Source organism: Oncorhynchus tshawytscha, linkage group LG19 (assembly GCF_018296145.1).
Source record: "Oncorhynchus tshawytscha isolate Ot180627B linkage group LG19, Otsh_v2.0, whole genome shotgun sequence".
In the NCBI taxonomy this organism is placed as follows: domain Eukaryota; kingdom Metazoa; phylum Chordata; class Actinopteri; order Salmoniformes; family Salmonidae; genus Oncorhynchus; species Oncorhynchus tshawytscha.
In genome coordinates, this window is record NC_056447.1 from 12,042,253 (window position 1) to 12,068,826 (window position 26,574).

The 26,574-nt window shown below is 42.5% G+C and overlaps 1 protein-coding gene across 2 annotated transcripts; it reads left to right on the forward strand.

Moving 5' to 3' along the window:
- Positions 1–26,165, forward strand: hmg20a (high mobility group 20A). Of its 2 annotated transcripts, XM_024379107.2 has the most exons (9): positions 1–122; positions 16,439–16,525; positions 16,792–17,001; positions 20,458–20,590; positions 21,134–21,171; positions 22,725–22,800; positions 23,056–23,271; positions 23,952–24,084; positions 25,562–26,165. In XM_024379107.2, the coding sequence occupies exons 2-9, from the start codon at positions 16,463–16,465 to the stop codon at positions 25,563–25,565; spliced, it is 873 nt and encodes a 290-aa protein (XP_024234875.1). In that variant the 5' UTR covers positions 1–122; positions 16,439–16,462; the 3' UTR covers positions 25,566–26,165. The 2 variants fall into 2 exon arrangements, with proteins under 2 accessions (XP_024234875.1, XP_024234876.1); XM_024379108.2 differs by lacking the exon at positions 25,562–26,165 and having other exon boundaries at positions 23,952–24,088.
- Positions 26,166–26,574: the final 409 nt, after the last annotated feature.

Here is a 26,574-nt window from a genome sequence, read left to right on the forward strand (position 1 = left end):
GTAAATCGGTTGCCGGTAGTGACGTTATTCCACTTCCAGAGAGGACTTCTGCATTGTTTTGATTCTGAGATCCCCATCGCCAGCTAATTTCTGGATTTTTAACCAAAAAGAATAAGTTACAGGTTAGTGTACTCCATTGTGAACAAATGATTAAATAAAGTGAAAAACACAGACCTGTTTCACTATTGTCGGAAAAACCAAAACCCTTTTAACCAGCTAAGTAGCGAGCTAGCTAAGATGCATGCTAGCTAACGTTAAAATAGAATTAGGACATGTAACGTTATATCTTCCCAGTAGGAACTTCAGCTGTGGTAAGTCAGATAAGATAAAAAAATATATAACTAGTAAAGTATAGTTACCTAGCTACCTGCCTTGCAGACCAGAGACTAGTCAGCTAGCTAGTGCTTGGCAAGCTATTAAACATATTGTCTAGTCAGACCATTACTTACCAGGGACCTCAAACGTTCAGCGTGCTGCACAGACCCTACGGACGATCTAGTCTAGACCAGTGGTTACACCAAGAAACTCCAATAAACTCAGTCCTGCTTTAAACTTACCCTTGAAACTTGTAATAGTGAAATGTGCACAAGGTGCAATTTCGAAATTGGGTAGTGAATGTTAGTCATTGCATACCTTATAACTTGTCAGAAATGTCCAGATCAACTAGCCCATGTCAGCCAATAGATATTATTGTACATTTTGTCACTCAAATATCACATGAATGCACATTAGACTTTGCAAAATGTATAGAATTGCATGAAAAGTTGCTTTAATGGTGAAAACAATGTTGCACCCCATGGCAAAAGGTGTGGAATTGCAGGAAATAAGCTTTAAACCTGCAAACAGTTTGGGAACTGCCTGGTTAAATTGTGCTTAGGAGCATTTTTAAAAATCTCTAAATGGTTCAACTAGTGAGAAAAATGTGATAATTTTTTACAATATCTGTGGTTTTGCTTCATTTACTGTCGTCCTAAATGAAGATATGGCAATGTATATTATTCTACTGACCATGATGTGGACGGTATGTTACTATAACACAAGCTGATGCTTGAACACATCAAATTGGGAGGAATTGCACATCCTTTTTACCTCAGATTGGTGATGTTAGTAAACAAGTTTATAGTCAACATAATGACAAGATCAATTGCTTAAAGGGACATTTCATTTTTTTTGCATTTTAGACCTAATTTTCCACTTACTTTCAGTGTTGAAGCAGCATCCAGACAGTTGATTTGGTCAGATGTCCATTCCTGAGATTTCTTTGGCTGGCTTAGTTGCTTGCATATGGTGGTAGTGGTCAGACTCACCCCAAAAATGTGCTTTAAAACGTCCCACAAGAAACTCTACAGCCAACTCATGTCTTTGTGGGCTATACCCACATCAATATCAAAATACTTGATTGTTTCCACTATTACGAGCTTAAATGTGTATAACTCCCGACTTTTTAGTTCCTGTTTTGCACTTGTCTTACAACTCATTTCTACGTCACTACTACATCCGCGCACTGTTAGTCTCGCTTGGCCACACCTCCAAATTCCACGAGCCTGGTTTTGAGGTTGGCGCAGGGCAGACACGGCTTTCACACCACCCAAAATGATTAAATCAAAGCATGTCTAAGTCAGACAGCGGCGAGCCTGAAGAGGATGCATACTTTGCAGAACCATAATTTATATGAGCCAAAATATGCTGACGAAGAGCCTTGACAGATAGAAGCCGAGACAGCACTGGGGGAAATGGCAACCGGTGATCTGGCAGACCAGCAACAGCACCCAGAAAGAGAGTCACGTTGACACAAAGACACTTATGGTGTCGGGAACAGCACAAGTCTGTGTGACAGATCATACAGATTTCCCAGCCCGTATCAACCCAGGAGTCATTGAAAGGTTGTTCCTAAGATCAACTGGGGAAACAGGGACCACATGCGGCAGGACCAAAGAGGCAGCTGTCCATATAGTAAGTTAACATTTTAAATTGAAGTTATCATTAATGTACAGTATTAGAGATACATTTCAATATATTATGTGCCCTATAATGATCCCATATTGATCTTTCCCCATTCCATAGTCAATATTGTGATGGAATGGGCACTCAAGGGAGAAGCCTGGAAAAGGTAACGGACGAGTAAAGCTGTCCTGCGTCGCTGAGGCAATCTGTAGAAAGTATCCTCCACCTTCAGGAGTTGGATTTAAGCAGTCTGAGGACACACATCTGGTTCTCTGAACCACTTGATTCTCAAGAATGTATAAAGACTGAACATGTAATGATACCAAGTTTTATTACACATCTATGGCTATAACCATGTAAGTATAAGGTGTATAACTGCCTATGAGTATGTGAACAACAGTTACTTGTTCTTCAACATGTTCCCAAATAAAGCTTGTTTTTATGACACACAAACATGTTCCCAAATAAAGACAACACTGCAAGTATGTGTTGTAGACAATCAATTTGTAATGAAGGTAATAAAAGTAAACACTCATACATACAACTAATAGAAAAATACACTTTTGAATAAGTAAATGAACATATAAACATGTTATACACTACTAATTTAGCAATCCATCTACCTATGTACCTTCTTCGACATCTAGGCTATCCGTATCCTTATCCCTATTATAGCTAGTGAAATGCAGCTAGTTTGCCTTGTTCATATTTCTGTATGTATAGCCACGCGCTCCGTTGACAAGCGCGAGATGACACCTACTCGGGAGTGTCAGACTTGTTGCTCACGTGAGCGGAACAACATACTTCAGCTGAAGTAGCTAGTCCGTTTTTTTCAAAATCATAATTGCGAATGTTTGCAGAAAGAAACAAATCGCATTTTTCGACAGGCCCCCCAAAACATAAAAGACAATAGAATTTTATGTGGAGATGTTTTGAAGCGTGTATTTGGGTGAGTCTGGGCACTACCACTATATGGCTCGTGCAAGCAACTAAGCCAGCCAAAGAAATCTCAGGAATGGATCTTTCCAAAACAACTGTCTGGAGGATGCTTTAACACTAAAAGTAAGTGGGAAATTAGGTCTAAAATGCTAAAAGCATAAATATCCCTTTTAAAACAGATCAATATATTTGGTTTTGTACTGTTGATTTTGTCATTAGCGCTGAGGGTCGCAGGACTTAGAACGCAGGAATCAATTTCTTTCTCAAATGGAACGGATAATTCGGGGCGGTTTCTCTATGAAGGTCGCTGGCCACACACCAATACATGGATTTGAAAGTCAAACTATCACAAACAGTGGCTTCAAAGTATTCACATCCCTTGACATTTTCCACATTTTGTTGTTACAGCCAGAATAAAAAAGAAAAAAAGAAAGTGGAATTGTTTTAGACATTTTTACAAATTAACAAAAAATTAAATGCTGAAATGTCTTGAGTCCATAAGTATTCAACCCCTTTGTTATGGCAAGCCTAAATAAGTTCAGGAGTCAAAATGTGCTTAACTCCTCTCTGTACCCCACACAGAAAATTCTGTAAGGTCCCTCAGTCGAGCAGTGAATTTCAACCACAAAGACGAGGGAGGTTTTCCAATGACTCGCAAAGAAGGACACCTCTCGGTAGATGGGGAAATAAATAAATATAAGCGGACATTGAATATCCTGTTGAGCATGGTGAAGTTATTAATTACACTTTGGATGGTGTATCAATACACCCAGCCACTACAAAGATACAGGCATCCTTCCTAACTCAGTTGACGGAGAGGAAGGAAACCGCTCAAGGATTTCACCATGAGCCCAATAGTGACTTTCAAACATTTAGAGTTTAATGGCTGTGATAGAAAACTGAGGATGGATCAACAACATTGTAGTTACTCCACAACACTAACCTAATTGACAGAGTGAAAAGGAAGCCTGTAAAGAATAAAACTATTCCAAAACATGCTTCCTGTTTGCAACAAGGCACGAAAGTAAAATGGCAAAAAATGTGGCAAAGCAATACATTTCTTGTCTTGAATAAAGTGTTTGTTTGGAGCAAATCCAATCCAACACATTACTGACTACCACTCTCCATATGTTGAAGCATAGTGGTGGCTGCATCATGTTATGGGTATGCTTGTAATCATTAAGGACTGGGTCATTTTTCAGGATAAAACAATGTATGGAATGTAGCTAAGCACAGGCAAAATCCTAGATGAAAACCAATCTGCTTTCCTCCAGAAACTGGGAGATTAATTCACCTTTCAGCAGGACAATAACTGAAAACACAAGGCCAAATATACACTGGAGTTGCTTACCAAGAAGTCAGTGAATGTTCCTGAATGGCTGAGTTACCGTTTTGACTTAACAAATCATCTTAAATCTATAGCAAGACTTGAAAATGGTTGTCTAACAATGATCAACAACCAAGTTTGACCGAGCTTGAAGAATTTTGAAAAATATAATGAGCAAATGTTGCACAATCCAGTTGTGGAAAGGTCTTAGACTCACCCAGAAAGACTCACAGCTGTAATCGCTGCCAAAGGTGCTTCTACAAAGTATTGACTCAGGTGTGTGAATAATTATGTAAATTAGATTTTCTGTATTTAATTTTCAATCAACTTGCACAAAAAAATCTAGACATGTTTTCACTTTGTCGTCATGGGGCATTGTGTGTAAACGGGTGAGGAAAAAACATATTTAATCCATTTTGAATTCTGGCTGTAAAAACAAAATGTGGAAGTAGGAATACTTTCTGAATGCACTGTAAATAGCAGCCAACTGTTGTCACTGTTGATATCCTATGGCGGGTCGTGATTCGTTGAAGTTAACTAAGAGAAAAAGTTGTTTGTTCCATTTTCCGTGAAGGTAACCTCCCGAATTCAACATCCACCATTACAAAATATATACTGAACAAAAATATAAATGCAACATCAATTTCAAAGATTTTGAGTTACAGTTCATATCAGGAAATCAGTCAATTTAAATGAATACTTTAGGCCCTAATCTATGGGTTTCACATGACTGGGAATACAGATATGCATCCTTCAAAAAAAAGATATGGGAGTTGATCAGAAAACCAGTCAGTATCTGTGTGACCACCATTTGCCTCATTCAGCGCAACACAACTCCTTCGTACATAGTTGATCAGGCTGTTGATTGTGACCTGTGGAATGTTGTCCCACTCCTCTTCAATTGTTGTGCGAAGTTGCTGGATATTGGCGGGAACTGGAACACGCTGTCATACACGTCGATCCAGAGCATCCCAAACAGGCTCAATGGGTGACATGTCTGGTGACTATGCAGGCCATTGAAGAACTGGGACATTTTCAGCTTCCAGGAATTGTGTACAGATCCTTGTCACATGGGGCTGTGTCTTATCATGCTGAAACATTAAGTGATTGCAGCAGATGAATTGTGCATTCAAGTTGCCATCGATAAAATGCAATTGTGGCCATAGCCTGCCATTGACATCAGCAAACCGCTCGCGCACATGATGCAATACACGAGGTTTGCGGTTGTGAGGCCGGTTGGACATACTGGCAAATTCTCTAAAAGAAAGTTGGGAGATGGCTTATGGTAGAGAAATGAACATTCAATTATCTGGCAACAACTCAGGTGGACATTCCTGCAGTCAGCATGCCAATTGCATGTTCCCTCAACTTGAGACATCTGGCATTGTGTTGTGTGAGAACTGCACATTTTAGTGGCTTTTTATTGTCTCAGGCACAAGGTGCACCTGTGTAATGATCATGCTGCTTAATCAGCTTCCTGATATGCCACACATACAGGTGAATGGATAATCTTGGCAAAGCGGAAATGCTCACTTACAGGGATGCAAACATTTGTGCTCAGAATTTGAGAGAAATAAGCTTTTTGTGCATAAGTACAATTTCTGTGATCTTTTATTTCAGCTCATGAAACATGGGCCCAACACTTTACATGTTGCGTTTATATTTTTGTTCAGTGTACATTCAAGGACAAGCACATTTTTACATTGTTGGGCGAAATGCTTTAAAACTCTGGCCCTGGGAACCCAAAGGGGTGCACATTCTCTCTCCCCCGACCTCCACCCAACCCCAATGAAAGGATTGATGGGTGCCGAGGGCACCAAGACCTAGAAGCACAACTCAGAGGTATACGGACAGGTATGGTAACAGATTTTATTAGCAGGATCAAGCCGTCCACACACAATGGATGCATATCAAATATTTAAAAATAAAGAACAGAAGGTCTGGCCCTTCTAGAAGGTCTATAAAGGTTCCCCAGGTGGAATGAAATGCATCATTTTTAAAGTACAACATATTTTCTTCTAGTTTTAATAAAGTGAATCAAATTGTGCAGTCATCGACCGTGCAATGGAGAGTGGACGTTTTACCACTCAAGAACTATACATCTCTTGGCGAGGATAGTAGAGAAAGCAAGTGCATCCTAAACTAGTTTGCACACCATTAAGTCAGTAGGTGGTAGACCAAAAAGGGCAACCAGAGGGCACAATTCTACATTGACTCCAAAAATTACAGACATCAAAACACTTGACCAAAACATAACGATCTTGGGAGCAAAACACATGACAGGGATACAAACTAGTCACCTTTCGGCGAAATTGGCCGTTTTTAAATCCAAAATAGGTGACCGTGATTTGTGTATATCCGATGAGAGGTTTTTTGAAGGGGGGGTGGAGGATCACTACTGGCTGTAAGCGAACGAGTGATGCGCGTTTGGAGCAATACTATACATTGCTCAGCCAATCGACCACATAACAACAAAATGCAGCACAGCACCCCGACTGAAGAGAGAAGAGACAACCAATTTACTAGTTACAGCATCAGCGAACGCTCTGGAAATGAAGCTTGCCATTTATAGCAGACCGTCCCCTGAATGATAACGAAGAGGTAACATTATTACATGCTGACCAGACCGGACACGTCACGTGCGTAGCAAAATACATTTAGAAATCCATGTTATTAAATTGTTGCGCATCAATGAGTGTCTGCGTCGCCAAGGGCTTCTGATGCAGATCGAGCTGAAAGTCCTGCCTCTCCCATCTTCTCATTGGTTTATAGAAGCAGGTACCCACGTACCATCTCCTCATTGGTTATACCCACGTGGGTGATTGAAAGACGAACTGTTTTGCCAGTAGTCGTGGTAATACTATGAAAGTTTAGATGCCAATCACCATATAAGTTCAAAGATGAAAAAGCCTGGAAGGAGGAGAGATGACTAGAAATGATTAGGTTGGCCGTTTTATGTGTGGATTAATTGTCAGAGTAGAGGACCTAGTGCATTTCAGGTAAAATAACAACTCAATGTTTATATCCCAGGACAAATTAGCTAGCAAGTGCAAGCTAACTAGCTAAATTGCAATACATGTTTAATGCTTTTCGACCTGTCCCCAAATTAATATAATTGGTTCAGAGTTTTTGATATTTTAACCTGCGTGTCGTGATCACGTTTGGTGTGGGGGGACAAAATACATTTATGCACGATGGCGCATGCGCGCAGCTGGTTTGGGTTCCGTAGGTGAGAAGCCTGACGACTGAGACGGGGGTGAGAATGTTATGAAGCCTACTTCATGAGCTGTAACCGAAAAACAACTGGCATTTGGAAAGTTTGAGGTGAGGGAGACGGTATGGTGGCACAAGTATTATTAGCATTGTTAAGCATCTTGCTAGCTGGATCGAATTCTCCTTTAGCTAGCCAGACACTTTAACAGTATTTTTTTCCCAAGTGCAATAGATGTGTGTGTGTGTTCAGAAGTGTTCTATTATAAAGGCTGTCATGGTAACTGTAATATTAGTATCATTTTTTTCTCAAGACTTGAGTGTCATTTGCAGTAAAAGGCAACAAATAACATTGGATTGCTTTCTTTACATAATTTAGGTTCACATTAAGTATGTTGGACACTAGTATGGGTATTCGGACACAGCCAGTAACTTATAATGTAATGTATCTATCGTTTACAAATTAGCTATGACATAGCCAATGAATATATAGCACAACTATAGATTTCACCCCCACCTCAAAATCAAATGGTTGGAAGTGAGCTTCGTTTCTGCTCCCGCTTCGTCCATGCAGTGCGCCTCGTAAGTGATTCCTCGTTATGAAATGATCAACTTTACCCTGTATATTTAAAAATGACCATATACACTGAGTGTACAAAACATTAGGAACAGCATCCTAATTGTTGCACCCCTTTGTGCTCAGAACCACCTCAATTTGTCAGGGCATGGACTCTACAAGGTGTCATTAGTTCCACAGGGATGCTGACCCATGTTGACTCCAATGCTTCCCCCAGATGTGTCAAGTTGGCTTGCTATCCTTTTTGGTGGTGGACCATTCTTGACACACACAGGAAACTGTTGAGTTGAAAAACCCAGCAGAGTTGCAGTTCTTGACACACTCAAACCGGTGTGCCTGCACCTACTACCATGCCCCGTTCAAAGGCACCTAAATCTTTTGTCTAGCCCATTCAAAAATCTCTCTAACATGTCTCCTCCCCATCATCTACACTGATTTGAACTGTTTTTAACAGGTGACATCATTAAGGAATCATAGCGTTCACCTGGTCAGTCCATGTCATAGAAAGAGCAGGTGTGCCTAATGTTTTGTACAATCGGTGTATACTGATTGTTAAAGCAAAACTATTGCGGATGCCAAACCTGAACAATCTCAAATAAAATATATTGTAAGCCCCGTTCAACAGGAAGGCTATAGCCAGATGAGTTGTCTCAGATTGCTTACTTTTATTCCGGTAAAACATTTTCAACAGCGCATAGATAAAAAATAACCTAGCAAATGACATAGGTTGTCACTCAACTAAGAAAGCCTAATATCAATCAAGCCATTTTAGCATTTGACTGCTGAAGGTGCCACACAGATGTGCAAGATCCGGAACAGGCTGCCTACTTTGTTGGTCAGCATGTGAAGCTGGGCACAGTGCTCAGTTTGACCAGGCTACTGATATTGACTGGGGTTGTTCAGAATGCAAAATTACTTGTAGATCAATGACTGTCAACACAGTTACATTTATTTATTTATTTATTTAAATTTATTTCACCTTTATTTAACCAGGTAGGCAAGTTGAGAACAAGTTCTCATTTACAATTGCGACCTGGCCAAGATAAAGCAAAGCAGTTCGACACATACAACAACTCAGTTACACATGGAGTAAAACAAACATACAGTCAATAATACAGTATAAACAAGTCTATATACGATGTGAGCAAATGAGGTGAGATAAGGGAGGTAAAGGCAAAAAAAAGGCCATGGTGGCAAAGTATATACAATATAGCAAGTAAAACACTGGAATGGAAGATTTGCAGTGGAAGAATGTGCAAAGTAGAAATAAAAATAATGGGGTGCAAAGGAGCAAAATAAATACAGTAGGGAAAGAGGTAGTTGTTTGGGCTAAATTATAGGTGGGCTATGTACAGGTGCAGTAATCTGTGACAGTTGGTGCTTAAAGCTAGTGGGGAAGATAAGTGTTTCCAGTTTCAGAGATTTTTGTAGTTCGTTCCAGTCATTGGCAGCAGAGAACTGGAAGGAGAGGTGGCCAAAGAAAGAATTGGTTTTGGGGGTGACCAGAGAGATATACCTGCTGGAGCGCATGCTACAGGTGGGTGATGCTATGGTGACCAGCGAGCTGAGATAAGGGGGGACTTTACCTAGCAGGGTCTTGTAGATGACATGGAGCCAGTGGGTTTGGCGACGAGTATGAAGCGAGGGCCAGCCAACGAGAGCGTACAGGTCGCAATGGTGGGTAGTATATGGGGCTTTGGTGACAAAACGGATTGCACTGTGATAGACTGCATCCAATTTGTTGAGTAGGGTATTGGAGGCTATTTTGTAAATGACATCGCCGAAGTCGAGGATTGGTAGAATGGTCAGTTTTACAAGGGTATGTTTGGCAGCATGAGTCAAGGATGCTTTGTTGGGAAATAGGAATCCAATTCTAGATTTAACTTTGGATTGGAGATGTTTAATGTGGGTCTGGAAGGAGAGTTTACAATCTAACCAGACACCTAGGTATTTGTAGTTGTCCACGTATTCTAAGTCAGAGCCGTCCAGAGTAGTGATGTTGGACAGGCGGGCAGGTACATGCAGCGATCGGTTGAAGAGCATGCATTTAGTTTTACTTGTATTTAAGAGCAATTGGGGGCCACGGAAGGAGAATTGTATGGCATTGAAGCTTGCATGGAGGGTTGTTAACAGTGTCCAAAGAAGGGCCAGAAGTATACAGAATGGTGTCGTCTGCGTAGAGGTGGATCAGAGACTCACCGGCAGCAAGAACGACATCATTGATGTATACAGAGAAGAGAGTCGGTCCAAGAATTGAACCCTGTGGCACCCCCATAGAGACTGCCAGAGGTCCGGACAGCAGACCCTCCGATTTGACACACTGAACTCTGTCAGAGAAGTAGTTGGTGAACCAGGCGAGGCAATCATTTGAGAAACCAAGGCTGTCGAGTCTGCCGATGAGGATGTGGTGATTGACAGAGTCGAAAGCCTTGGCCAGATCAATGAATACGGCTGCAGAGTAATGTTTCTTATTGATGGCGGTTAAGATATCGTTTAGGACCTTGAGCGTGGCTAAGGTACACCCATGACCAGCTCTGAAACCAGATTGCATAGCAGAGAAGGTATGGTGAGATTCGAAATGGTCGGTAATCTGTTTGTTGACTTGGCTTTCGAAGACCTTAGAAAGGCAGGGTAGGATAGATATAGGTCTGTAGCAGTTTGGGTCAAGAGTGTCCCCCCCTTTGAAGAGGGGGGTGACCGCAGCTGCTTTCCAATCTTTGGGAATCTCAGACGACACGAAAGAGAGGTTGAACAGGCTAGTAATCGGGGTGGCAACAATTTCGGCAGATCATTTTAGAAAGAAAGGGTCCAGATTGTGCAGCTCTTTCAGAACATCAGCTGACTGGATTTGGGAGAAGGAGAAATGGGGAAGGCTTGGGCGAGTTGCTGTGGGGGGTGCAGTGCTGTTGACCGGGGTAGGGGTAGCCAGGTGGAAAGCATGGCCAGCCGTAGAAAAATGCTTATTGAAATTCTCAATTATAGTGGATTTATCAGTGGTGACAGTGTTTCCTATCTTCAGTGCAGTGGGCAGCTGGGAGGAGGTGTTCTTATTCTCCATGGACTTTACAGTGTCCCAGAACTTTTTTGAGTTAGTGTTGCAGGAAGCAAATTTCTGCTTGAAAAGCTAGCCTTGGCTTTTCTAACTTTCTGTGTATAATGGTTTTTAGCTTCCCTGAACAGCTGCATATCACGGGGGCTGTTCGATGCTAATGCAGAACGCCATAGGATGTTTTTGTGTTGGTTAAGGGCAGTCAGGTCTGAGGAGAACCAAGGGCTATATCTGTTCCTGGTTCTAAATTTCTTGAATGGGGCATGCTTATTTAAGATGGTTAGGAAGGCATTCAAAAAAAATAACCAGGCATCCTCTACTGACGGGATGATATCAATATCCTTCCAGGATACCCCAGGCCAGGTCGATTAGAAAGGCCTGCTCGCTGAAGTGTTTCAGGGAGCGTTTGAACAGTGATGAGTGGAGGTCATTTGACCGCTGACCCATTACGGATGCAGGCAATGAGGCAGTGATTGCTGAGATCTTGGTTGAAGACGACAGAGGTGTATTTAGAGGGCAAGTTGGTTAGGATGATATCTATGAGGGTGCTTGTGTTTAAGGCTTTGGGGAGGTACCTGATAGGTTCATTGATCATTTGTGTGAGATTGAGGGCATCATGCTTAGATTGTAGGATGGCTGGGGTGTTAAGCATGTTCCAGTTTAGGTCGCCTAGCAGCACGAGCTCTGAAGACAGATGGGGGGCAATCAGTTCACATATGGTGTCCAGAGCACAGCTGGGGGCAGAGGGTGGTCTATAGCAGACGGCAACAGTGAGAGACTTGTTTTTAGAGAGGTGGATTTTTAAAAGTAGAAGTTCAAATTGTTTGGGTACAGACCTGGATAGTAGGACAGAACTCTGCAGGCTATCTTTGCAGTAGATTGCAGCAGTTCTATCTTGTCTGAAAATATTGTAGTTTGGGATGAAAATTTCAGAATATTTGGTGGTCTTCCTAAGCCAGGATTCAGACACAGCTAGAACATCCGGGTTGGCAGAGTGTGCTAAAGCAGTGAATAAAACAAACTTAGGGAGGAGGCTTCTAATGTTAACATGCATGAAACCAAGGCTATTACGGTTACAGAAGTCATCAAAAGAGAGCGCCTGGGGAATAGGAGTAGAGCTAGGCACTGCAGGGCCTGGATTCACCTCTACATCGCCAGAGGAGGAGTAAGATAAGGGTACGGCTAAAAGCAATAAGAATTGGTCGTCTAGAACGTCTGGAACAGAGTGTAAAAGGGGGTTTCTGGGGGCGATAAAATAGCTTCAAGGTATAATGTACAGACAAAGGTATGGTAGGATGTGTAGGTAAACCTAGGTATTGAGTGATGATGAGAGAGATATTGTCTCTAGAAACATAATTGAAACCAGGAGATGTCATCGCATGTGTGGGTGGTGGAACTAATAGGTTGGATAAGGTATAGTGAGCAGGACTAGAGGCTCTACAGTGAAATAAGCCAATAAACACTAACCAGAACAGCAATGGACAAGGCATATTGACATTAAAGAGAGGCATGCTTAGTCGAGTGATCAAAAGGGTCCAGTGAGGTTGGTTGGGGTCACGGTGATTCAGACAGCTAGCCGGGCCATCGGTAGCAAGCTAGCATAGGATAGAGGTCTGTTTTTAGCCACCTCGTGCGTTTCCGTCGGTAGGATTAGTGGGGTTCCGTGTGGTAGAGGGGATCAATCCAATTCGCAAAAAAAACAATGGATATAGTTATAGAGGCCCGATAATCAGCTAATGATTAGCGGACCGCAGATGGTCATTCAGGTAACGTTGCGACGGAGGAGCCAGCCGGATAACTCCCTCGGGCAGATAATGTCGGTAGTCCAGTTGTGAAGGCCCGGTGGGGCTCCGCGTTGGCAGTAAAACGGGTCCGGATAGGTGATTGTAGCCAGGAGTGACTGAACTCTTCAGCTGGCTAGCTCCGGAGTAATTGATGTTTGCTCCGGAATCGACGTAATCCGATAGTCACACGGATAGCCGCTGCGAGATCCAGGTATAAATGTCCAGAGTTAGCGGTTGAAATCCGGGGCCATGGAGAGAAAAATAGGTCCGGCATGTTCCGGTCCGAGCCGCGCCGTACAAAACTGCCGATAGATTTTCGAGCTAAAGGATAGCTGATGACCACAAACCGTGGTTAGCTGAATACTAACGATTAGCCAGTAAAGAAGCTAACTAGCTTCTGATTAGCTTCTGATTAGCTTCTGGTTAGCTTCTGGATTAGCTTCTGGATTAGCTTCTGGCTAGCTTCTGGTTAGCTTCTATGGAGGATTACAGATTTGAGGTAAATAATACTTTATTTTTTTAATATAAATTGGTGAGGCGGGTTGCAGGAGAGTATTTTGAAGATGAGTTTATGGAAAATAATAAAAAAATATGTAAAAAGGTATGCGAAGAAAGTTGTAAATAATACGGGACACGACAAGACGAGGACAAAAGACGTCTGACTGCTATGCCATCTTGGAGATGTGATGCTTAGTTCCACACTGAAGGAGAGAACACATCAGTTGTCACAAAATATTAGGTATTTCTGGAAGTTAGAAATAAAGTAATATGAGCAAATATAATTTTTGAATCGGCGTTTCGTATTGTTTGAATTGATTTTCTGACCGACGCATGCTACATTTGGATCGGTTTGGAGTCCGCGGACCGATGCAGTCACATCTTAAACATTTGAATCGGGAACCGATGCGAATTGGTGAATCATTACATTCCTACGTTTATCCCAATTTGTGTTTAATGGTCTAGGCTGAAGTGGTTATCTAATGCGCTCATTTCTTTTTGTAAAACAGTCCAAACGATTGGAGTGAGAGTCAAGTGTTAAACGATATGGGCATGACATCACGGCATTCAGCATCCAGACAGCAAACATGGCATAGCAAACGTTGACACTGACTCAACTGGGTCTCAATGTCAGTGTTTCACTATCAAAGAGCAAAGGAAGGAATCGTCACCTCTATTTCCAGTTTCACTAACTTCCTGTTATAGGCTACAGCCTGAGCCAAAATAATGAACTTTCTTCTGTGAGAGCTCATTCATGTGGAGTAATGATTCTCCACCATATTGCTTTTACCTGTCTTATATAGGAACATACAAGTAAATCACCTTGATGAAGGAAGGATGCATTGAAAAACATTTGGATTCTACAGTTAACTGCACAAATAAAGAAAACACCAACATAAAGTGTCATAAAAGTTCATTGGGCTCCAGAGTGGGGCAGTGGTCTAAGATGCTGCATCTCAGTGCAAGAGGCGTCACTGTAGTCTCTGGTTCAAATCCATGCTGCATCACATCGGCCGTGATTGGGAGTCCCATAGGGCGGCGCACAATTGGCCCAGCGTCGTCCGGGTTTGGCCGGGGTAGGCTGTCATTGTAAATAAGAATTTGTTCTTAACTGACTTGCCTGGTTAAATAAAGGTTATATTTTAAAAATAGCTACAATGAACCTTAGCATAGATTCTACAAGTGTCTGGAGCTCTATTGGAGGGATGTGACACCAATATTCTAGAATAAATTCCATCATTTGGTGTTTTGTTGATGGTGGTGGAAATGGCTGTCACAGGCACTGTTCCAGAATTTCCCATGTGTTCAATTGGGTTGAGATCTGGTGACCGAGACACTCACACCCTTTAAACCCCCTAGGCTCCTTTGAGACCCCTCTTTCATTGCGATGTGTAATGGAAACGGTACATATGGGATACGTTTTCATCTGTTTGGTGGGTGGGTGGATTTTTCTTTTGTCAAACTTCCTTAAATGTGACAAATTATGATGGAAACTGTTTTTTGAATAAATTATGATTGCTGAATAATTTCAAGGTACGCGGGGGGGCAAAATCAATTTTTTCAACTATAAGCATTTTCTTTGCAGGACAAGGATTGTCCTGACTTTCAAGAATGCCTGAATTGCTTCACTTTGCTTTTGTGGTTGGCTGGCTGGCAAGTTTCACCACAATTATTTCAGATCTACAGGAGTGTAATTTCACAAAGGCACGGACCGTGGCGCTACGTTGGAACATGATAATTATTAGAATAGGGCAGATAATATAGTTAATTATTGCATTCTATCCATACTGGCTACCTGAGACTTGAGGGAACACAGGTTGTCGCCAACTGTACTCTATACCATCTACTGCATCTTGCCATCTTGATGTAATGTATCACTAGCCACTTTAAACAATGCCACTTCATATAATGTTTTCATACCCTACATTACTCATCTCATATGTATATACTGTACTCGATACCATCTACTGCATCTTGCCTATGCCGTTCGGGCATCACTCATTCATATATTTTTATGTACGTATTCGTATTCATTCCTTTACACTTGTGTGTATAAGCTAGTTGTTGTGAAATTGTTAGATTACTCGTTGGTTATTACTGCATTGTCGGAACTAGAAGCACAAGCATTTCGCTAACCATGTGTATGTGACAAATAAATTTGATTTGGATTTTAATAATGTGCAATTTGTCTAAATGGGTAATCGAAACACTTCAACCACTACATTTTTATTCTACACTAGGTTTTAGAGACAAGTGTTTTGTTTTTTTAGGTCTGACGTCATTACGTCCAGCTGTTTTTATGGACACGATAGTTAAATCGAAACGCACTCTTGCAGGCAAATGCTGCATCTATTTTCTATGCAAACTTTTCTAAATGTCCACACAAAATGACTGGACAAGTTAATGGAAACAACTACTGTGATCTCTTCTAGCCACGGTAGCCAAAATAATGGGTAACTGGGCATTTTTATAGATGACCCTAAGCATGGTGCTTAATTCAATCAGAAACCACACCTGTGTGTAAGCACCTGCTTTCAATATACTTTGTTTACTTAAGTTTTTCCTTTATATTGGCAGTTACCTGTATGTGTGTACTGTGATTTCCCCTGCAGTAGAGGGCACTAATGCTTCATTCCACTTTCCTCTGGGTAGAGTTTTCTTTCTTGACACATTCATTCTTGGTCTGTCTGGAGTTCCTTAGTAAACCAGACCAATAAGGGTCATTTAAACTGCAGCAATCAAGTAATTGTTTCATGCTTTTGCTTTCACTGTGTTTCTCCTAGGATTGTGTTCAGTAGCGTTATGTTTGTAGATTTTTTTTCTGTCTTTTTTTTTTTTTTTGTTTAAAGGACATTCTACTCCAAAATAAATTCAATTATGCTGACACCACCTGAAATAACTGATGTGCACCACAGAGCAAGCGGTGGCTCTGCTCGTGGCTCTCATTGCGCTTCTGCTCACTTTTTGAAGGTAGTTTTGGGAGTCATTGATAGGATATTTGAATTACAGGAAAGTCTGCAAGATTATACTTTTTTTGTACCAGAAATGTTTACACTGTTATAAGGTGCTGTATGCACAATAGGAACTAATGTTGTTTGTTTCCACTGTAGGCTTGTTTCCTGGAGGCTGAGGCGATGGAAGAGCAGACAGGCTCACCTGGTAACACAGACAACAGCAGCCAGAGAAATGAAGAGGAGGTGAGACCATGTCATTTAAATAACCATTACACACTCAGGGCTGGTTTCCCGGACCCAGATTAAAAGCCTGGACTGTAAAACGTTCAATGTGTGTTAGAGAAGGGCTGGAACAAAAGCCACCACCCCTTGCCTAGAGTTAGCTTGCCTGGAATCCAAACTGTTTCAACAGAGGATACACGTTTTGGATTCCAGAGCAAGCACCATTTAGGATAAGTGCTAACTTTAGCTGTGTTTGTTTTGCCACATCTCCCACCCCCTCTCCGCAGAAGCCCAGGCGCAGCAGCTGGACCAAGGGCCGTAAGAGGAAGAAGCCAGTGAAGGACAGCAACGCCCCCAAGGCACCGCTGACGGGCTATGTGCGCTTCATGAACGACCGGCGTGAGCAGCTGAGGGCCGAGCGGCCTGACGTGCCCTTCCCAGAGATCACTAGGATGCTGGGCAATGAGTGGAGCAAGCTGCCGCCGGAAGACAAGCAGGTTAGCCATGCAGCGACACTGGCCTGAAAGTGTTAAACCCCTAAGGTCTATGTCCGTGCCCCCACTGAATTCTAATTAGCATAATCAAAAAATCACAATTACAATCTGTCCGTTTAAGCTGAAGATACTGTTTCAGTTTGTTGGCACTGGATGCGTCTCAATCCACCGCATCCACCTATGTCGCACAAAGTGACTGAGCGAGAGCAGTGTTTGTCAGACCATGAGACATCCTGAAAATCGTGATTCTCACAAAATCGTCAGTAGTGTCCAAACGGTTTGGTCTACAATATGACCCATCTGTGGAAAGGTGAGACTCTCACAAACACACAAATGTTGTTTTTCTCTCGGACCCCCACAGGCCTCACAAGACTCATCTGAAAGTCTCCCGGTACCAAAATAATGAATGGAAGTATATATGGAGACTGTTTAGTTCCAAAAATAAGGGGTTAAATACATGTATGAAAAAATATACATTTGGAGGGGGGTGGTGAAACTATCTGTTGTTCCATGTAGTGAATCTGTTATTCAATGAGTTTGTTTGGGCTAATAGTAGTAAGGCCAAATACACATTCAGCAAAAAAAAGAAACGTCCCTTTTTAAGGACCCTGTCTTTCAAAGATAATTTGTAAAAATCCAAATAACTTCACAGATCTTTATTGTAAAGAGTTTAAACACCGTTTCCCATGCTTGTTCAATGAACCATAAACAATTAATGAACATGCACCTGTGCAACGGTCATTAAGACAATTAAGGTCACAGTTATGAAAACTTAGGACACTAAAGAGGCCCATCTACTGACTGAAAAACACCAAAAGACAGATGCCCAGGGTCCCTGCTCATCTGCGTGAACCAGCCTTACACGGAACCCAAACCGGCTGTGTGCGTGCGCCATCGTGCATACATTTATTTTGTACCCCTACACAAACGCAATCACGACACGCAGGTTAAAATATCAAAACAAACTCTGAACCAATGACATTCATTTGGGGACAGGTCGAAAAGCATTAAACATGTATGGCAATTTAGCTAGTTAGCTTGCACTTGCTAGCTAATTTGTCTTATTTAGCTAGCTTGCTGTTGCCGGCTAATTTGTCCTGGGATATAAACATTGAGTTGTTATTTTACCTGAAATGCACTAGGTCCTCTACTCCGACAATTAATCCACACATAAAACGGCCAACCTAATAATTTCTAGTCATCTCTCCTCCTTCCAGGCTTTTTCATCTTTGAACTTATATGGTGATCGGCATCTACACTTTCATAGTATTACCACGACGACCGGCAAAACATTTAGTCTTTCAATCACCCACGTGGGTATAACCAATGAGGAGATGGTACGTGGGTACCTGCTTCTATAAACCAATGAGGAGATGGGAGAGTCAGGACTTTCAGCGTGATCTGCTTCAGAAATAGAAAGGAGTTCTATTTTAGCCCATGGCAATGCAGACGCTTGTTGGCGCGCGCGAGCAGTGTGGGTGAAATAATTGAATAACATGGATTTCAAAATTTATTTTGCGATGCTCGCTCACGCGACATGTCCGTACTGAGACGCCTAAGACAGCGCTACAGGGAGACGGAATGGACAGCTGATCGTCCTCGCAGTGGCAGACCACGTGTAACAACACCTGCACAGGATCGGTACATCCGAACATCACACATGTTGGACAGGTACAGGATGGCAACAACAACTGCCTGAGTTACACCAGGGATGCACAATCCCTCCATCAGTGCTCAGACTGTCCGCGGCTGAGAGAGGCTGGACTGAGGGCTTGTAGGCCTATTGTAAGGCAGGTCCTCACCAGAGATCACTGGCAACAACGTTGCCTATGAGCACAAACCCACCGTCGCTGTACCAGACAGGACTGGCAAAAAGTGCTCTTTTCTGACGAGTCACGGTTTTGTCTCACCAGGGGTGATGGTGGGATTCGCGTTTATCATCTAAGGAATGAGCGTTACATCGAGGCCTGTACTCTGGAGCGGGATCGATTTGGAGGTGGAGGGTCCGTCATCGTGTGGGGCGGTGTGTCACAGCACCATCGGACTAAGCTTGTTGTCATTGCAGGTAATCTCAATGCTGTGTGTTAGAGGGAAGACATCCTCCTCCCTCATGTGGTACCCTTCCTGCAGGCTCATCCTGACATGACCCTCCAGCATGATAATGCCACCAGCCATACTGCTCGTTCTGTGCGTGATTTCCTGCAAGACAGGAATATCAGTGTTCTGCAATGGCCAGCGAACAGCCCAGATCTCAATCCCATTGAGCACGTCTGGGACCTGTTGGATCGGAGGGTGAGGGCTAGGGCCATTCCCCCCCAGAAATGTCCGGGAACTTGCATGTGCCTTGGTGGAAGAGGGGGGTAACATCTCACAGCAAGAACTGGCAAATCTGGTGCAGTGCATGAGGAGGAGCTGCACTGCAGTACTTAATGCAGCTGGTGGCCACACCAGATACTGACTGTTACTTTTGATATTTACCCCCCCTTTGTTCAGGGATACATTATTCCATTTCTCTTAGTTGCATGTCTGTGGAACTTTTTTTCTTCAGTTTGTCTCAGTTTTTGAATCTTGTTAAGTTTGTTGAAAATAAACGCAGTTGACGTTTCTTTTTTTGCAGAGTTTTTATATAATATACTTCGAGGGGTCTTCCAATTTGAAATGAAATAGCAAAATGATCCTTGTATGACCTTAAGCAGCCTTAAATGAACCATTCAAGAGAATACTTTTTGCTCATTATTGTGGATTGTTACTCCAAATACATTCTGTTGGTTTTGATGGATGCCAGGAACATTGATCTATTGTAAGGAAATATCCACCAGGACAGATTTTCCTCTACTACAACAATCCGGTCAGTTATATCCTGTTGATTGTATTTTTTGGGTGACCAATATTTTTGCATTTTGAAGGGGGATTGCTCATTTTAGTTTTTTGATTGACTTTGGGATTATTTTTGGATTGGATTCTGGACTTCCATATTGACATTGAGAATTGTGTTGGGATTCTATTTGGGATTTGGACCTTTATTTTGTGCCTATTTGTAAGAAAGTGAATTGTTTATTTGGATAGAAACTCATTTGATGAGAATATATGCTTATTTTGCTCACTTGATATAATTTTGTCTGTCTGTCTTGCTTTGTTTGCTCTCATATGAACACATTATTTCTTTGAACTTTAATAATGTAGAATGGTTTTAGATCCAAGCCGATTGTTACACAGTTGATGGATAGTGTCACAATCGCTTTAACTGGAGGAAACTGGTATTCCTCTCATTGTGCCCACTCTATGGAGTCCAAGTCGCTCCAACATTTTACCACCCTCTGTCACACCCCAATATCCTTATTTGCAGCACAGCAATTCGGCTACAGCTGTCAATATTAATTCGAATTTTGAATCAATCAAAAAGGTTTTAAGCGGCTATGATTGATATCCTGTTTCTCTCTCCCTCTTCTCTGTGTGCAGCGCTACCTGGACGAGGCGGAGAGGGACAAGGAGCGCTACATGCGTGACCTGGAGAAGTACCAGAAGACGGAGGCCTACAAGCACTTCACCCGGAAGGTGCAGGAGAAACAGAAGGTCAAGAGGCACCGGGGAGGTAAAACGCCACCGAAAGAGTTGCGTCATGTTCATTAGGGCATACAACGGTTGATCCTATAATGCTCCTCTCAAGGGCTGCATCCCAGTCTTCCTTTTCTTTATAACCACTGATCAGAAAAAAGGCCTGTGCACCTTTGAAACTTGACAATGTTTGCCCCCACAAGCTCAGATGGGTTTGAAACATATTTCTCCCTACAGATCAGCTGTGTTGAAGGAAAATAGTTAGGTTCAACAGCCCAGACAAGCCTTTCAGCCTTATACATGTGCTTTCTGTTCAATATGATACATTGGCAAGCTGCTCTTTTGTTATGCCTTCAAATAAGACAGATGAGGAAAAGCATCCAATTGGAAACATTGGAGGTGTACAATACAACCTCGTAATCAGATACATTTATTTGATGGGATGGCTCCCATTACTAGTTTAACACGGCTCTTTGACTCATCCTCAATTAGTTCAAGATGTAGCAAAGGCACGGTGCGCAGAGGAAGTATGAATCATCTCCTGTCCCTTTAAAAAAAAAATGTATTTCCTTTCTCACAGATGGCGGGCACCAGGTAGCCAATGAATCTCTTCACGAGGTGAGTTGACCCTACCACACCCAATCCCTCCTATACGCTAAAGCAAACAAAGAGCTAGCTTGCAACGCCAGGGTTGTAGGTGTCTGCTAAATGACTAACATGGAAATGGTCCCGTGTGGCTCAGTTGGTAGAGCGAGTAGCTTGCCACGCCAGGGTTGTAGGTGTCTGCTAAATGACTAACATGGAAATGGTCCCGTGGAGCTTGCAACGCCAGGGTTGTAGGTGTCTGCTAAATGACTAACATGGAAATGGTCCCGTGGAGCTTGCAACACCAGGGTTGTAGGTGTCTGCTAAATGACTAACATGGAAATGGTCCCGTGGAGCTTGCAACGCCAGGGTTGTGGGTGTCTGCTAAATGACTAACATGGAAATGGTCCCGTGGAGCTTGCAACGCCAGGGTTGTAGGTGTCTGCTAAATGACTAACATGGAAATGGTCCCGTGGAGCTTGCAACACCAGGGTTGTAGGTGTCTGCTAAATGACTAACATGGAAATGGTCCCGTGGAGCTTGCAACACCAGGGTTGTAGGTGTCTGCTGAATGACTAACATGGAAATGCAGCTTGAAAAGGTCTGTTCTGTAGTAATCGCTCCATTAGCATAAATCATAATGCTGCAGTCACAATTGATCACACATGAACAACTTAATGATTTGCTGTATGTTGGGCATTCTTATAAGGGCCTTGGCACAATATCCTCACCTAAGTACCCCAACTTCTCAAGGGTCTGGCCCCCTCTCGCTTCACATTAAGCGCTTACTGGAGCGGCACTAAAGCCGGATTAAACCCGCTTTGACACTCATTTATGTAGGGCTGCAAGCACATGGCTTCTGGTGAGTGTGTAATTCATTTTTATGGAGTTAAGCACTGTAATTGAAGGGTATGGCCTTTTCAAACACCAAGGTAACTTCTTAGCTGGAATTAGCCGTTCTGAAACGACACCAGCATTTCTTCCAGATTAGCATACTCTTTAGGTGGGGCGTAAAGGCTTGTGAAGCAACATCCAGGACTGTAGGGTACAAACACAAGACAATGTTTTCAATTCATACTTATTTCTCTTATTTTAGCACTACATCTTATTCCCACTTTTTAAAAGAAAATTCCACTCCTAATGCATTGTAGTATGTGGTTATCCAGTGAGTGGCCAATCTCCACCTGCTGCCATCCCACTGCCCATACAAGATGAATGAGCACAGCCCAACACTCATTAGTCCACATCACAACAGCAAAGATCACTTTTACTACAAGGGACCACTGTGCCAGTCTAGCAATAGACACTAGTGTTCAGTCCAATGAGAAATTATTGTGGTTCAGGGAAATTAGTTTAGGGAAATGATTGGTGGCAACCAGTGTTTAAACTGTTAGGTTTTACATTTTTGATTTTATTTAGCAGGCTTCTTATCCAGAGCAACTTACGTTGCAGCCACCAAATGTTGGTGCGATGTATATGGTTGAACAGAGCTTCAAACCATTTCCTCCCCCTCTCAAACGTGTTCACTCAGTTTTACAAGCATCTCTCTCTCACCCACTCACTAATGTTTTTCTCCACCCCATCAGAAGGACACAGAAGGCAAGGAAAGGTCTGTGTTCGACATTCCCATCTTCACAGAGGAGTTTCTCAACCACAGCAAAGGTACACAGCATTTTTGCTTTGCAATGTTTGTTTTACTCCAGTAACTTCCTTCGCAATACTAAATTGCTGTTGACTAGAGCACCCGTACTCATCCCCAAAATATCTGCCCCGCTTTAGGTATCAACACAATAGCAATTGAAAATACAGAGGATTCAATTTAATTATTGATACTATTTACCCTCCCTGCTACCTCACATCACATACCTTAACACCCGTTTCCTCCTGACCGAGGCATTTGTCTGTCTTCGCCCACAGCACGGGAGGCGGAGATGCGTCAGCTGCGCAAGACCAACATGGAGTATGAGGAACGCAACGCGGCACTGCAGAAGCACGTGGAGAGCATGCGCGGCGCCGTGGAGCGCCTGGATGGCGACGTGAGGCAGGAGAGGGGACGCAACGGGCTGCTCCAGCAGCACCTGGAGACCCTTCGCCAGGCCCTGACCAGCAGCTTCTCCTCTGTGGCCCTTCCTGGTGAGACAGAGACACACACACACACACACACACAGATACTCATCAACTGTATTGCATTCATGTGTGTCTATTTTGCATTGGCCCGGGGTGCTCCCTACTGTCCCCATCACACACGCTTCAGTACCTCAGCTCAAGGTCTTATGTGATCACTTCAGGGAAACAGCGGATATCTTTTGTTCATTACCATCACCCCTCACTTCAACGGCTACTTAAAACCGCAGAGGCCCCGTTTGAAAACTTCTGCCTCCTGTCACCTTTTGAGAACTAATTTTCTGTGATTATGCAAGTCCTCCTTGTTGATAAATTATTCAATATTTTAGAGGGATTATAACCAGGAGCCTGATTTGACATTTCCTCCTGTGTGAAATTTGCATAGATAATCTTCAGAGGGAAACACAAGTAAAAGCTCCTTGTTTTTATTCTTGTGCTTTTTGTAACCATGGGTCAGCCCTTAACGTCCCTCCACCATTCCTTGGTTCTATGGGTTCTACACCTTGATATTGTAAACAGGGCAATATTCATTAGGCACTGAACAGACAGAAACATGGAGGGACTACCTGAATGTTTCCAAAAAGAAAATGCCCGTATTCCATTTCCATTGCAAAATGTTTTGCTACGATGTACCGTAGTTAAATAGGCCTGTATACATTCCCATGCTCAAGCTACCCTCTCGCCTGCAGTTAGTGGGGAGACCCCCACCCTGGACACCATCGACTCCTACATGAAAAAGCTCCATGGTATCATCCTGAGTAACCCGCAGGAGCACGACAACCTCATCGGCACCGTAAGAGAGGTGGTTAACCGGCTGGACAGGTAACTACCAAACTTTATTTTTTATATATATATTTTACTTCTAATTGCATGGTGAAATTATGTTATCACAAAGAAGTTTACCTAACACTCTTTCCTATTGTTTTGAAAGAACTGTATAAATCCTAGTTAATTCCTTTTTCATACACACTATATGACCATGAGTATGTGGACACCTGCTCTTCGAACATCTCATTCCAAAATCATGGGTATTAATATGGAGTAGGTCCCCCCTTTGTTGATATTATGGCCTCCATTTTCTGGGAATGCTTTCCACTAGATGTTGGAACATTTCTGCAGGAATTTTCCACAAGTATTAGTGAGGTCGGCACTGATGTTGGGCGATTAGGCATGGCTTGCAGTCAGCGTTCTTTTTCATCCCAAAGGTGTTCGATGGGGTTGAGGTCAGGGCTCTGTGCAGGCCAGTCAAGTTCTTCCACACCGATCTCGACAAACCATTTCTGTATGGACCTCGCTTTGTGCACGGGGGCATTGTCATGCTGAAACAGGAAAGGGCCTTACCCAAACTGTTGCCACAAAGTTGGAAGCACAGAATCGTCTAGAATGTCATTGTATGCTGTAGCATTAAGATTTCCCTTCACTGGAACTAAGGGGCCTTGCCTGAACCATGAAAAACAACCCCAGACCATTATTCCTCCTCCACCAAACTTTACAGTTTACACTATGCATTCAGGCAGGTAGCGTTCTCCTGGCATCTGCCAAACCTATATTCGTCCGATCTAATGCGATGGTGAAGCGTTATTCATCACTCCAGAGAACGCATTTACACTGTTCCAGAGTCCAATGGCGGCGAGCTTTACACCACTCCAGCCGACGCTTGGCATTGCGCATGGTGATCTTAAGCTTGTGCTTATTTCACGAACAGTTGATGTGCCTTCCAGAAGAAGTTTGGAACTCGGCAGTGAGTGTTGCAACCGAGAACAGACGATTTTTACACATTTCAGCACTCTGCGGTCCCGTCCTGTGAGCTTGTTACCTACCACTTTGCGGTTGAGCCATTGTTGCTCCTAGACGTTTCCACAGCACTTACAGTTGACCGGGGAAGCTGTAGCAGGACAGAAGTCTGATGAACTGACTTGTTGAAAAGGTGGCATACTATGATGGTGCCATATTGAAAGTCACTGGGCTCTTCAGTAAGGCCATTCTACTGCCAATGTTTGTCTATGGAGATTGCATGGCTATGTGCTCAATTTTATACAACTGTCAGCAATGTCTGTGGATGAAATAGCCGAATACACTAATTTACAGAGGTGACCACATACCTTTGTATATATAGTGTACCTTCATCATGGGATATTCTCTTTGATCCTAAGCTTAGGATTTCCCCCAACATTGCCTGCAGTGAAACCAAACTGAGCTAGCCGCAATTGAACCATAGTCCTAGGTTAATGACAGCCTGGGGCTAGGAAACCCATTTAAAAACTCTTAATATCTTTTGTGATTATTTTCTCTTTTGTAGGTAATTGGACTCAGCTGGACTATTTGACTGTTGTGGCCACAGGGATTGTGAGAATCCAAACCTCCTCCTACCACTTCATTGTCTGGTCCAGTTTAGGATTGCCACTGAGATGTTGATTTTAAAACACCTTTTATTAACTTTAGTGAAGTGAAAATGTGTTGGAAATATTTGTTTTTGTTTTTTTATCTGTTGACGCTACCAGTGTAGTTAATCGTTTTATAGAAAATGCCGTCCTGGAGATGATGTCAGTTCAAAAATGACTTTGTACTGTAAGATTCCAAACTTCATGTGTCATTCAAGCCCCATTCCAAGCATAAATAACTTCTCTGACACTGTCAATGTAATGATGTGCATATAGAAGTATTTGGTTGACATTTGAATTCACTTAAGCCTGTATGTGTACTGTTCTTTTTATTTCTCAAATTTGTCAAGATTTGAGTCTCTTCAAACGTTAGCTGATTTGAGAAATGTCACATTGTGTTTGTGTTGCATCACACATAAGCAGGGGTGGTTTGTATTCTATAGCAAAAGCTTTTGTTTAAAAATTTATTTTGATAGTTGTGGGAAAGTACTCGTTTGTCTTCAATAAAATGCATTTACAGAACAGTGTTTAATTAACATATTTTCACTGTATATATAAATCCACATTACCCAGGTAAAAACATGTTTAAATTGGTCTTCCACTAACACAAACTTACATACACTTTAAGTCAGAAGTGGGGGGGATATATTTTATTTTTTATCCAGTCAGATTAACACTCCAAACAGCTTACCCGACCGCTCAGAGGCGTCCACATGGTCCTAAAGCACACCGTTGCATCGTTTTGTATCACATTCCAATGATAAAACTGGGGGGACAAAAATGCAACCCCAGTGAAAGTTTTGCCCCTGCTTTAAATAATTGCTTAGTCTGCTGCACAAAAGTAACTAAACGCATTGCCAAAATGATATCCATGTGTAGCAGAGTATCAGACTTAGTATTTGTTGCATCTTACATTTTGACTTTGCAGGAA

What these genes read in the sequence shown, in the direction of transcription:
- hmg20a (XM_024379107.2), top strand. Translation starts at nt 16,463, where the DNA reads ATGGAAGAGCAGACAGGCTCACCTGGTAACACAGACAACAGCAGCCAG. An exon ending in GGTCAAGAGGCACCGGGGAG is followed by an intron (nt 20,591 to 21,133) that starts GTAAAACGCCAC and finishes CCTTTCTCACAG; the next exon opens with ATGGCGGGCACCAGGTAGCC. An exon ending in CTCCTCTGTGGCCCTTCCTG is followed by an intron (nt 23,272 to 23,951) that starts GTGAGACAGAGA and finishes TCTCGCCTGCAG; the next exon opens with TTAGTGGGGAGACCCCCACC.